The 14887-nt window shown below is 45.3% G+C and overlaps 1 protein-coding gene across 2 annotated transcripts in view; it reads right to left on the bottom strand.

Moving 5' to 3' along the window:
* DLC1 (DLC1 Rho GTPase activating protein) overlaps window positions 1–14887 on the bottom strand; it is a 153357-nt gene that overhangs the window by 27704 nt on the left and 110766 nt on the right. Inside the window, exon 1 of one of the 2 annotated variants that reach the window (XM_032955276.2) lies at window positions 11571–12304. The exons of the other annotated variant lie outside the window; for it this stretch is intronic. Within the exon in view, the coding sequence (XP_032811167.2) occupies window positions 11571–11679 (109 nt within the window). The 5' untranslated portion in view covers window positions 11680–12304. Of the gene's footprint in view, window positions 1–11570; window positions 12305–14887 lie in introns of those variants that run through there. 2 annotated transcript variants of the gene reach the window in all.

Raw genomic sequence — 14887 nt, 5'->3', positions numbered from 1 at the left:
ATCTTTGGTTTTATTTGATAACTTCTTTCATTTTAAAATCTCTTATATCTTAGCTTCCCTGTAGTGGTCAAATATGATGGTGGTCAAACTGGACGGTCAGGGATAAAATAAGATCTGAAACATTCATAAATTCCATTCGCTTACCCAGTTATTGTTTATATTATTTAAAACAAATGCGTTCTACATATGAGACAAGCACGATCATAGAAAGCGAACCGCCGAAAGCAGAAAGCATGCGATGTGTGTTGCGCACTAAATTTGTAGTGAGGCCGCTGCGACCTACTCCTGCTGTCGTGACACACCAACCCCAGAATCCTCCTCTCTGCCCAACTACTCATCACCGGTGGTGCAGCAGGGCAAATACGTGTACGCATTAACACAGAAAAAACCCAAAACAAACCCTTCGCTATGTTTCTAGTGCAGAGGCCTTGGCACCAGCTGAGCAGTGGTCATCACAATTGGTGGCCAATGAGATCATTGGACATTCTGGAAACCATGTAAATGTATTTCCTTGACCAATAATTGCACATTTTAGATGTGTTATTGTGGCTACAAAAACAGACTTGGAGGTGCAAATTGCAGTCACTCAGGAATTACATTACACAGGTCTCAAGATTATTACACTGTTTTTATTTGTATTTAAGAACAAGTTATTGTTGATCTCCTTTTCAGCAAGTTCTGCCGTGGGTTTTGTGTAAATAATTGTTGTTTTTACTCATGTTAGTTTGCACATTTTCCCCTTGCAATGTGCTGTACCTGTCGCCACCGCCGACAACCTTGGGCTGCGGTCGTCCTTGTGAAAGAGCTGCTAAGCTCAAAGGGTCCCCTTACCAGCTGAAATAAGTCAAACTCTGAGTCTGTCTCAGCAATATGTGGACTTCAGTTTTTTTTCCAAACATGTGGTACGAATATGTTTTTGTATATCATAGCAGTAAGCACAAACCCAGGCAAAGCATTTTCTCTTTTCTCAAGCAGTGCAGCTCAATCGTTGCTTATACAAAAGCCCCAAAAATAGGGCAGCTTTGGCCACAACAAGTTGTGATGTTGAAGTCATCAATATTTTTTCTGAGACAAATAGAAAAACACAAATTGTTCTGTTTTGCATACCACCCACCAACAAAAAAGGATGACATCACCAAACAGTTGCAGCCACAAACAGGATTGTCCAAAAAGATAAATAAACAGCACAAACAAAATTAAAAAAAACAAGACATGAAGCATTTGGGCAAATGGTGAACAGATGTCTGCAGGCGGTTTCTGTCGATAAACCCTCAGGCAACAACCAAGAGCTCAGCCCAGCCCAGCCCACCGCCCTCCCTGCAACCTCCCTTCCTCAGCACAGCTGACTGCCAAACCTGGGCACCCAGCACAGGAGGGGGGTCAATTAGTTCAGCTGACCCTACTGGGAGGGAGGGGCAGAGGGGGGAGCCAAAGGGAGCGAGACAGGGCAGACACCAAAAAAAAAAGAGGGATTAACCTTACAAAAATAAAAAATATTTCCAAAAAAAATTGTGGCATACAGCCCGTTATGGGATAATGAGGTTGAGGTTGGCGTGTGGCGTTGTAGGGGAATCAGCTAAGATAATTGGGGTGTGGTGAAGCGTGTGGCATTTTGATTGGCTCTCTCATAAGCACGCTCCACAATGCTTATCTCCAGCCGCTGTCCGGAGTGGGTATGGCGCTTGGCACAGAAGCAGAGGTCAGTTGCCAGCGGTACACAGCAGAGGCGACTTGGTGCCATGCCGCAGTGACACAGCAGAGTGCCGCTTTGTGGCACCGCACAGTGCTCGCCGCGAGTTAAAAAGCAATTGGAAGACAAAGAGAGACATGAGAGTTGGAGATGGGGGGGGAGTTTGAGACGGGGATGGTAAAAGGCATGAAAAAGAGTTGGCTGACATTCCATTTTACAGGCGTTACAGCCAATTAAAATAAGCTAACCAAAGCCTGTCAACACAGCTTGGGATGTTAACAGCTGCCCGTAATGAGCACTTTTATTTATTCACTGGTGCAGCTGATAATTTTTTAGGAGCAGTGATGTTTGCCGAGGTCCAAGGTTTCACTGGTGCGAGTCCCGTGCTCCTAGACTCTACCTTGGTGGTTTGTGGCCAAACTCGGCTGAGACTGTGCCGTCTCTCCAAAAAGGAGGCAGGGCCTTCATTTACAATCTGCCAATGGACGTTATTGCTTTCACAGCTTTCCTGCAGGTAGAACGCTATGTACTGAATGTAGTCAAAATCCACCCCCAGAAAATGACTTGTACTTCCTGAAACATGAAAAATATGGTCTGCGTGTGAAGCAACTGTGTGCAGCCTAATCCATCCACGTCGAAAAAGCCATAAAATTAAACAAACATGTCTACCTAATAGACAGACCCATAATTCACTCAGCACATGACAGCAAGGCAGGCGCATCAAGAGTTATGATGCTACTCCCCGCACCTTCCCACACTACCTGTCCTTTCTTGTTCACCAGAATTCTGCATTGAAATATAAAGTGGGCAGTGAAAAACTGTAATATTTTCTTCATTGGTACGCATGGAAACATGGGTAATTTTATTTTGTTTTTATGTGCAGAAAATGTGACAATCAACTGCTGGATAAAGGCCTTCTCACACCATGTCAGTCACAGAGGTTGTTTAACCATACTTCACCACACCGATTAGTGCGGGTTGTTGAAAGGCAGGCCTAGAACCGGTTCAAACATCACTCACCATTGATATTCGCCGTGGCTGGGTTTATAGCATAGTGCGCTAACCACTTGTGCCACCACATCATCACATTCTCTAAACCGGTGGCAACTTCACAGATGCAGCACAGTGTCTGTACTGCTCTGCAATGACCGTTGTTTGACAACTAAATGTCAGCGCATGCACGAGTCAGAGGAACGCACACAAAATATGCAAGTGCTCTGCTGAATGCAGGGTGAAGGACACGCCACCAATCCAAATGAAAGACAGAGGGGAACAAAACCATCTGTGTCACTGCAAGGGGCCACGGAACAGCATATGGGGCGATGTCACCACTTCCAGGCGCTCTGCGCACCTATCCCTGCATGTCTCGCTACGTGGATGCCCCCTTAGTCCCGGCTACAAGCCACGAAAGCTCAGAAGAATCCAAGGAACCTCTCACGTCACGACTGAAATGTTCCTTTGCAATTGTTATATATATATTTCATCAATACACGAGATTATTTTACTGAAATATATTTTTTCAGGCATGTACAGTTGATGCTGCAGAGAACGAGACCACCTGCAGTGACTAATTGGGTTTTGGGGAATACGGTTTTTGGTGATTATTTGTTCAGCTGTATACAATGGGAAGTGTGTTTTTTGTTGAAGCTTTACGTCCACCAAGCCTCGGCCTGGATGTTTTCAATTGGACATCGTGCCTTCACTGCCGCACCATCTGGTGGCTCCCTTCACACACACTGGCATCCCCTAGCCGGCCCATCCGAGAAAAGCATTCATCACTGCGCATGTGCTCACCACATACTCGCACACAGACATGCTGATACATAGATCCCTCGTTCAGCCTCATACACTGTTTGGACGAGTGAGATTAGGGAGCACCTATTAAAGGTTAGAACGGCACATGAGGATGTGGTGTGACCAGTATCACAACAGGCCACCCTTTGTCTCTCTCGTGCTGATGGTCACACATTGGCATCAGGTACTCATTTAAGATGGAGTTGACCTTGGAAAAGTCTAGCCATGACAGGTAATTGAAACCGGATTACCTGGGTTCGTAGTGCAGTGTCTGAATTTCTGAATTACTGAGCCACATTTCCATACATACACACAGACACATGTTCGCACGCACACATGCATGCTGTTCCACATTCCCTCATATTAATTTACATACACTGAACAAACATGCATTAAACCAGACAAGATAGAGAATATTATGTATTTACACATAAATGTAAATGTATTATAATGTACACACGCAACAATTACATAAACGTGCACACGAGCACACACGCACTATGACTCGGGACAAAGCAGATCAAAGCAAAGAGAGAGAGGCAAGCAGCGGAAATTAAAGATTCCCAAAAAAATGCTGGGGAGATCAAGTGAACTACAGAGGTCACCAATAAATCATTACATGCTGTGGATTAAAAGAAAATCCCCTTGAAAGTGCAGTAGAGAGATTCCAGATGGCAAAGACAACCAACGCTATTTAAAATTCCTGCAAATAGTAAAATATGTAGGAAATATAACAGAGTATGGATGAACCCATTTAAGAGAGTTATGTAAGAGCAGACACTACTTAAATGTAATCCTCTCCCTGGTGACAGCTCAATGCGCAGTTTAATAACTTGTCTATACAATAGTGCAATGAAAGTAAAAGTACATTCGTTCACAGAGGCAGGAATGCGCCAATACGATTTGAAACATTCCACACAGAAAGTGCCGCCTGCTTAGTTATTATTCCGTGGCCTCGTTTTTTTCTCTTCCTCTCCTTCCTGGGCACGTGCTGGGAGCACAATGTCTAAATTAACAAATGCAAGAATGAATGGCTGATTTGGAGTGAAAGAATGAATGACAGAACGAATGACTGAATAATTGAATGGACTGCTAAACGGCCAGAGCCACGGCAGGACAACGCAGGGCACAATGAGCAGCTCGCCCTGGAGCTTGGCTGTCCAAATAAACAAGCTTTCTTGCTGAGCTCCCGACAAAGCCGAAGGATTTGTCCCTTCTCCACACAGGAGGGGAGAGGGGATGGAGGGTGGGAGGGAAGAGACAGGCAGGGTAGGCCCATCCTAAACCCCATGCTTTTTTGTTAATACAGATACACTCACAAATACCGCAGCAGCAAGGCCCGTGGACTGCTGTGCCCTCAAGTCCCCCTGCCATTGCAAACCAAACAGATAAAAGCGGAAAGGATCAGCCCAACAATTGTGGGGCCCGGAGAGCAAACATTCCGCGGCTCGTGATGGGGCGTGCAGCGGCGAGTCTTTGCGCAGGTGGCGCGTGAAGTCTCGGCGTCCAGCCAATGTCCAGCCGTGCTGCTGCACAAGCCCACAAGCCACCCGCCCGCTTGCTCATTGAGACACCAGAATGTAGCTGTGCAGGGAAATTCTGAGATAACCCGACCCTATCCATCGTGGAGGAGTGTACATTGTGTTGACAAGCTCTCACCGTTATGGTTCACGCTGTAATTTGGTGGCTTGATCGTTTTTTTTTAGCAAAAACAACAATCATAATCATTTGCTTTGACTTTAAAAGGCCGCGAGGATAGACTATGCAGACAGCTACTCAGACGTTACTTTTTGTATCAGTAAACTAATTCACAATATTCATGCACAGCCAGAGCCCGTTTTCAATGTCATGTCAGTGAAAAACAGATATTATTTTGATGGGGTAGCACAAAGGGTTGTCTTGCGCTAAAAAGACAAGCACTCTGCTAAATTACGGGTTTGCGTAACTTGAGCGTGCTTTGTTGCTTGCAGCTCACTTACAGGATTAATTTCCGATAATTACCACTGCGCCCCCCTTCACCCACATCCACTCTTTCTGCACCCAAAACACCAAACGCCGCTGCCAATCTTATCTCGCCATCTTCCCCTGCCACCCAAGCCGGCCTTCCCACCTGCCAGCCAACCCTCCTGTCACCTCTTCCCTGTGTGCTCAATTCACAGACCGTCTTGTCCTCTCTTCAGTTGTCCCCTTTAATTTACCTGCTGTATATTTATCCCCTAGAACCGAGTGATTGATATTTAATTTGTACCCAATTTATTTCCCTGTTCCACCCGTCCCGTCTCCCTAAAGTCCTATCATTCGCACTGCCTTTGGCCACTGCCAACACAAGAGCCCTGCGGGAACTTGATTTGTTTTGCAGCCCAGAATATAAAAACGAGATATTCTGTGCAGTGTGCGGAGTTGTTGTTTTGTTTGGGATTCTGTTGCAGACATTTTGTGTTTGGCCAAACGTCAGAAAATGTGGGGTTTTGCTCGGGGTCAAAATGTGTCACGGTCAAAATGATCGCCTTATATTTATTTATGGATGAAGCTGCCCAAATAAGACTGAAAACATTTCGAATGTTTAACTCTACAGAGATAAGGCACCACACAGGGAAAGACAAAGGGCTTGTGAGAGTTACATGTTCTGCCTAGATGTGGCTGCATTCCAGCACGAGATATCAATCAGAATACCGTTTGCAATATAAACACAAAAATAAGACGAGAAAGAAAAAAGTAAATAAAATAAGCACTGGCAATGCCACGGAGGGGAGTAGCCACATGTTTCAATCAATAAATGCATCTGTCTCAGGATTATTAGCATTCAGAAAAAATGCCCGAGGCTCATAGGGCCAGACTAAAGCATGCTAACGTAACAGTGGGGAGATTGAGACTCTGGAGACAAAGAACTCATGCAACCAAAACAGGCATCGTTTGTTTTGAACTCCTGCAGTTATTAATGTATGAACACTCTTTTAGGTTTCAATGCAGACTACTGACGATTATAAAAAAAAAATCTAAAAAAGTGTGAAACCTTTACAAGTGCAGTATTTTTTTTTGGGTTTAGTGCATGTTCTGTATGCTCACATTTGCCCGAGGCAGGCGAGGTTGGAGAAATATATGGGAAGGATGTTTTTTTAGCAAATGTGAATGAGCTCTATGCATTGCGAGCACAATAATGTGATCCTTAAGTATATGAACTGTAATTCTAAGTCTCTTAAAACAAACTGCCTACGGGCATGTACACATGTCACACACATCAGACTATGCTCATGAAATATGTTAACACCAAGCAAAGTTGAAGTATAACTTAATACAAATTGGCGCAGTTTAAAAATAAATACTGGTGCGGTAGATAAATAAATGCCACCCCCCCCCCCCCCCCCCCCGAGCAGTTCTCCTGGACAATGAGAGAAAGTGCTTCGAAGAGGCCACTTGTTTCCCAGGCCAGCGCACACAGGGGGACTCGGTAGTGAGTACCACGCCCAGCCGTCTTTATTGCCTTCCCCACACTCGCAGGCACCATCGCACACTCATTTTGTGCCAGACACTGGAATGCATTTAAACCGTTATCATAGGGGTCACAAGCAAAAGTCCCCAAAGCAGACGAGGCAATTACTGCAATAATTACAGTCTCAGCCAAGCCACGTTTTATACATTCTCTGCCCACCAGCCCAGGTCAGATCTGTGCTAGTACTGGGAGTGCTCTGATGCCCTCAATGGTGTTGACTGATAATGAATTGATTTATTTACTTTTGGGCTTACAGGAATGCACGCTCCACAGATCAATGGCCCTCCATCAAGTGTCCCTGGCTAAGCAAAGCAGGGCAGCTCCACACTCGTGCAAACATACAGGGGTTGCCGGCATGGGTGTCCCGCTGGCCGGGGTGCGCTGGCCCGGATGTCAGCAGTGGTGGCGTTGGCTACCCTGACGCAAGCGCGCCGCTTATCGCTCACATCTGGAATCCGGCCCGTCTTCCTCCCACGATTTCATGATGGCAGCGGCTTTCGGCGCGGCTTCCGATCCGTGGCGTGCAACATCGCATCACCGCCCCTTCTCAACCACCCCACCCTCTAGCCCAGCAGCGGAGCCTCGCACCGCACACCACCCACCCTCACCGCTCACCACTCATTCGCACCGCTCGACATTCAACCGCACCGCACACAACCCACTCGAACCGCACACCACCCGCACCACTCACCACCCGCACCACTCACCACCCACCCGCAGCGCTCACCACCGACCCGCAGTGCATTGCCTGACAAAGATACCCCGTGTACCGTTTAGCAACTGTGGGGATAAATGCTGTTAGCGAGCACCTATTAAGGCTGGCACACAAGGGGGAGGCGTAGCAGCACCACCCCCGCCCACCTTTGTCTCCCCAATGCTGATGTTCACACACACAAAGCAATCAGGTACTCGTGAAGGTTCAGTTAACTTAGGAGAGGCCCAGAACCGGTTCATCTATCTCTAGCCGTGGATGTAAACCATTGTTGGGAATCGAACCCAGGTCCTCCTGATAACCAATGCACACCAGCCCAAACATAAACAAACATATACACACACACAAATCTCCTGCACAAGACACTGCAAGCTATGCTAACCCTACCCCTCTGCTTTTCCAGAGAGCAGATCCAGCCCACATCACTGAGTCACATTCCAGAGCACATGAGGAAATTCCTCCCTGCTCCTCAGCCTTTTGCTTGATAGTGGTTTTTGCCTTCAAAGACCAAGCGTAATAAAGCTCATTCACTAGTGTACAGTATATATACACAAATTAGTCACATACTGGAATGTCCTGTGCGTATATATTGACACTATATAGTACTGTAGCTCATAAATGTAATATACTGCACACACACGTAGATTATGTAATATCCTGTGTGTACATATATTCCATATACACGCACAGGTCATGTGTCCTATATGTGTACGGATATTTCATACACACAATGGATGCTGGAACATATTGAGAGATACTAAAGTTTACAGGAGGCTTAAAGTTTAGCTTTGTTCAAATGCCTCTTATTAACCAAGCATTCGTATAATAAAATGAGTGCATTGATGATGATGATGCAATCCAGACAGAGGTTAATAGGTTTACACATCTTCTTTGGTTCTTTCGGTAAAGTCACGTAGAATGAGAATATTATTGTGTTATTTTATTTTATCAATTTATTATTTTATTCTCATTCTACGTGACTTTACCGAAAGAACCAAAGAAGATGAATCATTGCAGGTTTACACATTATACCAAAATGTGGAAATTCGAATATCCTAAAGTTAAAACATTTTCATTTCGACTCATTTACACCCTCATTACTGTATCTGATTAATACAGTACAATGTTTTAAGAAATGTTCCCACTGCACACACAGTAGCTGTAACACACCCTTGGGAGAAGTGCTGTTAGCGAGCACCTATGAAGACGGCACACGAGGGGGGTGGGGTGGCTAGCACCACACCCGGCCGCCTTTGTCCCAGGATTGGTTCAGATATTCGTCACCAATGTTGGCAGTGAGCGGGATTCGAACTCGGATCGCCAGGTTCGTAGCGCAGCGCGCTAGCCGCTACACACACAGGAGGGAATAAACCCCAGGTGGCCGACCACCGCAGAGATGGAGCGGTGGACATCAGCTCATGTGCAGGAGCGAGCCAAATCGTTGCATCGCGAGACGATGAGAGATGGCTACAACTTGGGGGGGGGGGGGGGGGGGGGGGGAGGCCTGTATCCAGTAGTGGATAGATCAAAGCTGATGATTTAGATCGTGAGTATATAACCCATATATTGACACGGCCACGCATTACGAAATCAACAGGAGTTGCAGTAGGACCAAGCCCCTCCCCTTTAAAACACCGAGGAGCACAGAGAAAATAACCGTCATTAGATGCGCTGCACCATCACGACCTAATAACAGGGTCGACGTCTTTGTTTTCACCTTCCCGAGCACCTTCTGAGCGACGCTTATTTATTGTTCCTTTTATCGCTAAATTCGCACTTCTCCACTTTCTTCACTGCTCGGTTGATTCACTACAGAGGGTTCCTCACAGAAAAGAAGGAGCAGCAACTGAAGAGACAGAGAGGGATTGAGGATCTAACACGGGTGAATAAGTGATGAAACGGTGTTCAGGGGACCATTAGGATGTCAACTCCCACTGCACCGGGGTTCGGTTACATTGGGCTCGGTTTATTCCACCTCTTTACTCATGGTTCGAGACTCTTCAGCATGACAATCGCAGCTGTACCAACGGGACTGTGCCCACAATTGTAGCAGCAACAAAATAAAAGCTACCAAATTGTGACTTGCGAGTGAAACAGATGTGGCTGCAAATGCTCTGGTGGTATAAACACACACACATTGTGTTTAACTGAATGCATCAATATCAACATCACCAGCCATGATCAACCTTACTGCTGGATAAAAGACTTCCAAATTCATCACGATCAATTACAGATTAGCGATCTAACAATTAATCCTGTACCCATACACAAGCTGAACGCACTGCTGAATCTCCTAAATGGATGAACTTTTGGACACGTTCCATTCCCTGGCTGTTACTCCATAAATATTCCTGACCATCGGCCATTGTCACTTCGAGCGATGAGTCCTTCCCAAAGCCTACTTACTTACTTTTCCGTACAGGATGAACGTTGTCTCTATTCTGCACAAGTTCTCTAATCCACATGTTTCTCTTTCTGTCACTCAGTTTTAACTCCAAGCAACGCATCTCTTCACGCATCTTTGCAGAGTTGGTGAATTGCTACTTATTTGCTTTCTTGTCCGCTTTTGAACGGCGCATTTTGCGTGAAATTCGCCGAGCAAACCAAAGGGGTTTGTTTGGTTGTAAATAACAAAAGGGGACTCTTGACCCAAAGCCAATTCCCGACGTGGCCACGCGGCCGCCCTAAGACGGCGGTCGTGTGGCCACGCACGGTCAAATCCTTCCCGCGGATTGCCAGCGCTCACGGTCCCCCCCTTCCAGCCACAGGGCCACATCCCACGCGATACAGATCGCATCGAGCAATTTTCTCACAGGAAGAAACACAAAAAAATTCGTAAATTACTGCCAAGTATCTGCGCAATTAAAGCACTCACAAAATTAAAAAAAAAATTCCCACCGCGCCCCCCCCCCACCACCACTACTATCGCATTTTTTGGACCCTTTCCCAACAAGTCAAGTTTTTTCAAAGTCACTTAATTCAAATCTGTTGAATATCAATGACTGTACACGCTTTGTGAGGAGAACTGCTGAATAGTGAGAACAACAACAGATGTTTTAACGGCAACATTTAAAGTGTTAAAAGTACTTACAAGGGACAGAAAGTCGATTATTAACGTTACAAGCCCTTACATTATTCGCAACGGGCCATTTCTTAACCGTTGATTTTAAAAGTCTCATTAGACCTTAAAATAACGAGTATTGAACTTCACACATGAATTCTTGCACAGAACATTGCTGGCAAGCCTTGTAAGACTAAACCGACCGCCCCCCCCCCATTTTTTTAATCCTTTAACGCGATTAAAGTGAACGGTATCGCGCTATTTCTGAACGTTTCATTCCACCCCCCCCCCTCGCAGGCGTTATTGCGCGGCAGTGCATCTTGACAGCTGGCGAAAGGCACATCTTAAAAACGTAGTAAAGCAAACACACACACACAACAAAAACCCCACACACGAAACTAAAACGGTCAGTCAAATCGGGATGGTTGGGCCCCCTTCGCGAGACGTTTTGGAGTCCCAAGCCAGCAATTGTTACGGTGAAAATCCTCCAAACTGCACCCCTTAGCAGCACCCCCTCATTCCCGAGACCTCCATCCTCCCCTCTACCCGCTCCATGAACTGCGCCCCCCCCCCCCCCAAAGGTCTGACTTCAGCAGAAGCAAGAAACAGGAATAGAGCACTCAAGCATCCTGTTAAGAGATGGGAACGGATCCCGAGAGCACGAAGGGCCCTGTGGGGTGGAAGGAGACGGGTAGGTGGGGTGATGGGGGGGGCACACATCAGCTTGTGAGCCCACGAACGCGTTGATAATAACAAGGGGTGGTTAATAAAAAAAAATTCGTGAGGAAGTTACGGGGGGCTCGAGCAATGTGGAGGCGCTTACGTGAGTTTGGAAGAATCATCGCGGAGCAGACGTGACCCAGGGAGCGAGACCTCCTCACGCAGCCGTGAGGAGAGACGAAACCGGCGGATAGCAGGGCTCCGGCAGACATTCACTTGGACTCGCTCGTGCGCTCCCCCTTCCCACCGAACAGAGAAGCAGCCACCGTCGGCAACGCTCCCAACACAGCAACGCTTCCCAGCGCTTTTGCAAAAAAAAAAATTATTCCCAGTCTTCAAACGTTTTCCATCGCAAGGCAACTTTTTTTTCTTCTCAGTTGGGATGTTTTAGGTCGTGGGGGGAGGAAGGTGTTAGTATTTACTGCCTTTTCATTAAAAGGATAACGAATGCTGTTGTCCCCTTTGGGGATTTATGTATTTTAGTACTTGGACTTAAATCAGAAGCTGCATTAAAATAATCTTTACATAGGGGCAGTCACACGGAATAGCGCAGCACACCCTCCGCACAGCTTGCCATCTGTCTCTGATCTGCGAGCCTGTAAGCCCAGCGAGTGATAATAAAAAACACCGTGGGCCATACCAAGTCCACACTGCAGGGGTGGTAAGTCAGAGAGCTAAACTTATTTCAAATTTCAGAACACAAACATATGATGATAACTTATTTTAATAGGCGTACGGACAAGAGAAAAATACCTTAAAGATGTTGATATTGAATGTGTTTTCAAGCAAACTAACATTTATTTTAAATAAATTTCAGAACATTCTACCCCCTGCTAATAAATGGTATAATCCACTACCATAGCTCAAAGCACGCCCCTCTGGCTGCCCTTCAACATCTCTCCTCCTCCCCCACCGCCGACCCTCCCAAAAAGTTAACGAAGATTGAACAGGAAACAGCCTTCAGCTGCATACAGCCATGCAGCAGTGTTCAAATGAATATACCACACATTTCATTATAAAGCCATTGTCGACTAACACGAATAAAGAACGGCGTAAAGCACGCGAACAAAAATAACGTATAATAATGTATGAACGAATTTTCATCACCATCATAATGTCAATCATGTATCAAGGAGCTTTTGCTTTTAGGAGAGTCCCACTACATTGGGATGTTTTGACAGTTGCGATAATGAGTTTTTGGCTTCATGTGGGAGGAAACCGGAGTAAAGTGTGGGTGGAGGAGTGAAAAGGAGGATGATTAAGATCCACAGCTCACTCGGAGTTCACTTATGTTTGTCTGACCTGGCAAGAGGGCACATTTAAAAACTGCGCGTTGTTGGGAGTAAAAGAGGGCAACATTTAAGCCTTAATTATTACAGGCTCTATTTTATGACAAATGCGTTAATATTTAGTACCGATGTACTTTAAGGTGTCCATGCCAAGCTATCATCAAGTAGAACCCATGTGGTTCTGTATTAGTCGAGGCTCACTTAGCCAGTAGATTTAATCGAAATTCACTTATATTTAGGTATTACATTACTTATACAACAACGCATCACTTAAAATTCCACAGTACTGTATTACTCGTTGACCATAAAGACACAAAATACCCATCTTTTTTAATACAAATCACTCACACAATAAGGCTTAAGCAGCAACAACAAAACTGGCATTGAAAATAAAATCCGCTAAACACACGAATAGTGTGCATGTCCCTGCTGCCAATATAAACTTACTCTGGAGGACAATGGGGCCTGGTTTGGCCTCATTAGCATTTGTTAAAGCACAGGTTACAGTTAATGGAAGGCTGGAGTCGCATGCAGTGCGCTGAATGCATGTGAGTGGGTGGAGGGGGGAGGGGGGCATGACTAGCAATGGGCTCTGCATTAACAAGGGACGCGGTGGCCCAAAGGGATGTCAATAGCTTGGCTGTGTATTTGTGGCGATGTGTTTCTCCTCGTTAGAATCCCTAACAGCTGTAGCATGCGCCACTGTGGAAGCCTTTGAGAAATGGGACGCTGTGACACCACTGTGTTATGGCCGATCCGAACACATCTGAGCGATTTTTTTCCAACTGCGTAGAAAGCCCTCTGTTTTGGGTGAATTTGGGACTTACACACGGAGCAAACATCATTCGTGAGCACAGACTCATGTATGCATGTGGGGAAAAAAAACTGTAAGCAAACTGGAATGTGTGTCACATTGATTACAACATTATCTGAACACACTTGGTTGTGGAGCCTAACATCCCTTGGCAAGAGCCTTCCAGAAAAGTCTTGAAGACTCAACAAACTAAACAGATTCATCAATAAAACTGTCCTGAAGAGTAAAAACGACATTTAATAATATGTAATTGTTGACGTTTCAGCCAATGACAGGAAATAGATATATAATAATGGGTAATATGCCAATTATAACACTGTTAATCACGATATATTCTTCAATTCCCATAGTATGTATAGTGTAGTCTACAACTATTAACCACTCAACATTTTGGGCCTCTCTATCTCTCTGCTGAAGGGTTATTGCCTGAATTGTCACCTTTTATAGAATGTTCAACTTTAGGGCAGAATTACTGACGAATTGTGTTGTGCTTGGGTTATTTTGCTTGTGCACCACTACCAATCCAGTATCACAATAGTTTCTAAGACTCGGTGAGGCTTTCCTGTGTGAGGAATTCATTTTGTTGTGGGTGCCACCAATCGAGCACCGCTTGCAGTCTCCTTACGAGTGTTTATAAATATTTACCCAAACGTCAACGACAAAGGGAATTAAAGCAACACAAAGAAAAAAATAGAGCACAATAACATTCCAGAGGCCAACAAGAACAAGAGGCATAAGCTGGAAATATCAAGAAACATTCAAACTCCCACAGTCTTGTTACCATTACATGTTGTGTACCATGTAACTAACCATAGACGGTGATCGAGACACCATTTTAAAGGGCTTCACGAGGAATATACGGAATGTCATGAACCAAAAAGGGCCTTGAGCAGCTGAACATTGCATCTTACTTGTTTAAGTGTCATGTAAATCTCTAGTACATTTGCTTATCTCTTAAGTGGCGTCTTATCAAATGGAATGTGCCCCTTAGACAGAGATTCAAAAGCATTGTAGACACAGGCTACATTGCACTTGCATTTCTAAATACATTAACTCTTTAGTAAGCCTGGAAAATGTACGGCTTGACCGCAACAACAATTCCAATCACTGACGGATTGTAAGAACGATATGAACTGCTATATGTATGCAAAGATAATTAAAAGACAACACAAGCTCACATGGACATCCAGAGCGACAAACACACACGCACGCTTGAAACAGAGTAAAACAGTGGTGCTCATGAGCAACGGTGAGGGCGAGGGTCAATTAGCCCAGGCAATCACGAGCTCGTATTCCTTTTTCTCGGCAGCACGTTAA

This window comes from Petromyzon marinus, chromosome 16, assembly GCF_048934315.1.
Source record: "Petromyzon marinus isolate PM22_M1 ecotype Great Lakes invasive population chromosome 16, UKy_Petmar_22M1.pri1.0, whole genome shotgun sequence".
NCBI lineage: Eukaryota > Metazoa > Chordata > Hyperoartia > Petromyzontiformes > Petromyzontidae > Petromyzon > Petromyzon marinus.
This window is presented reverse-complemented; position numbering and strand designations above follow the sequence as displayed.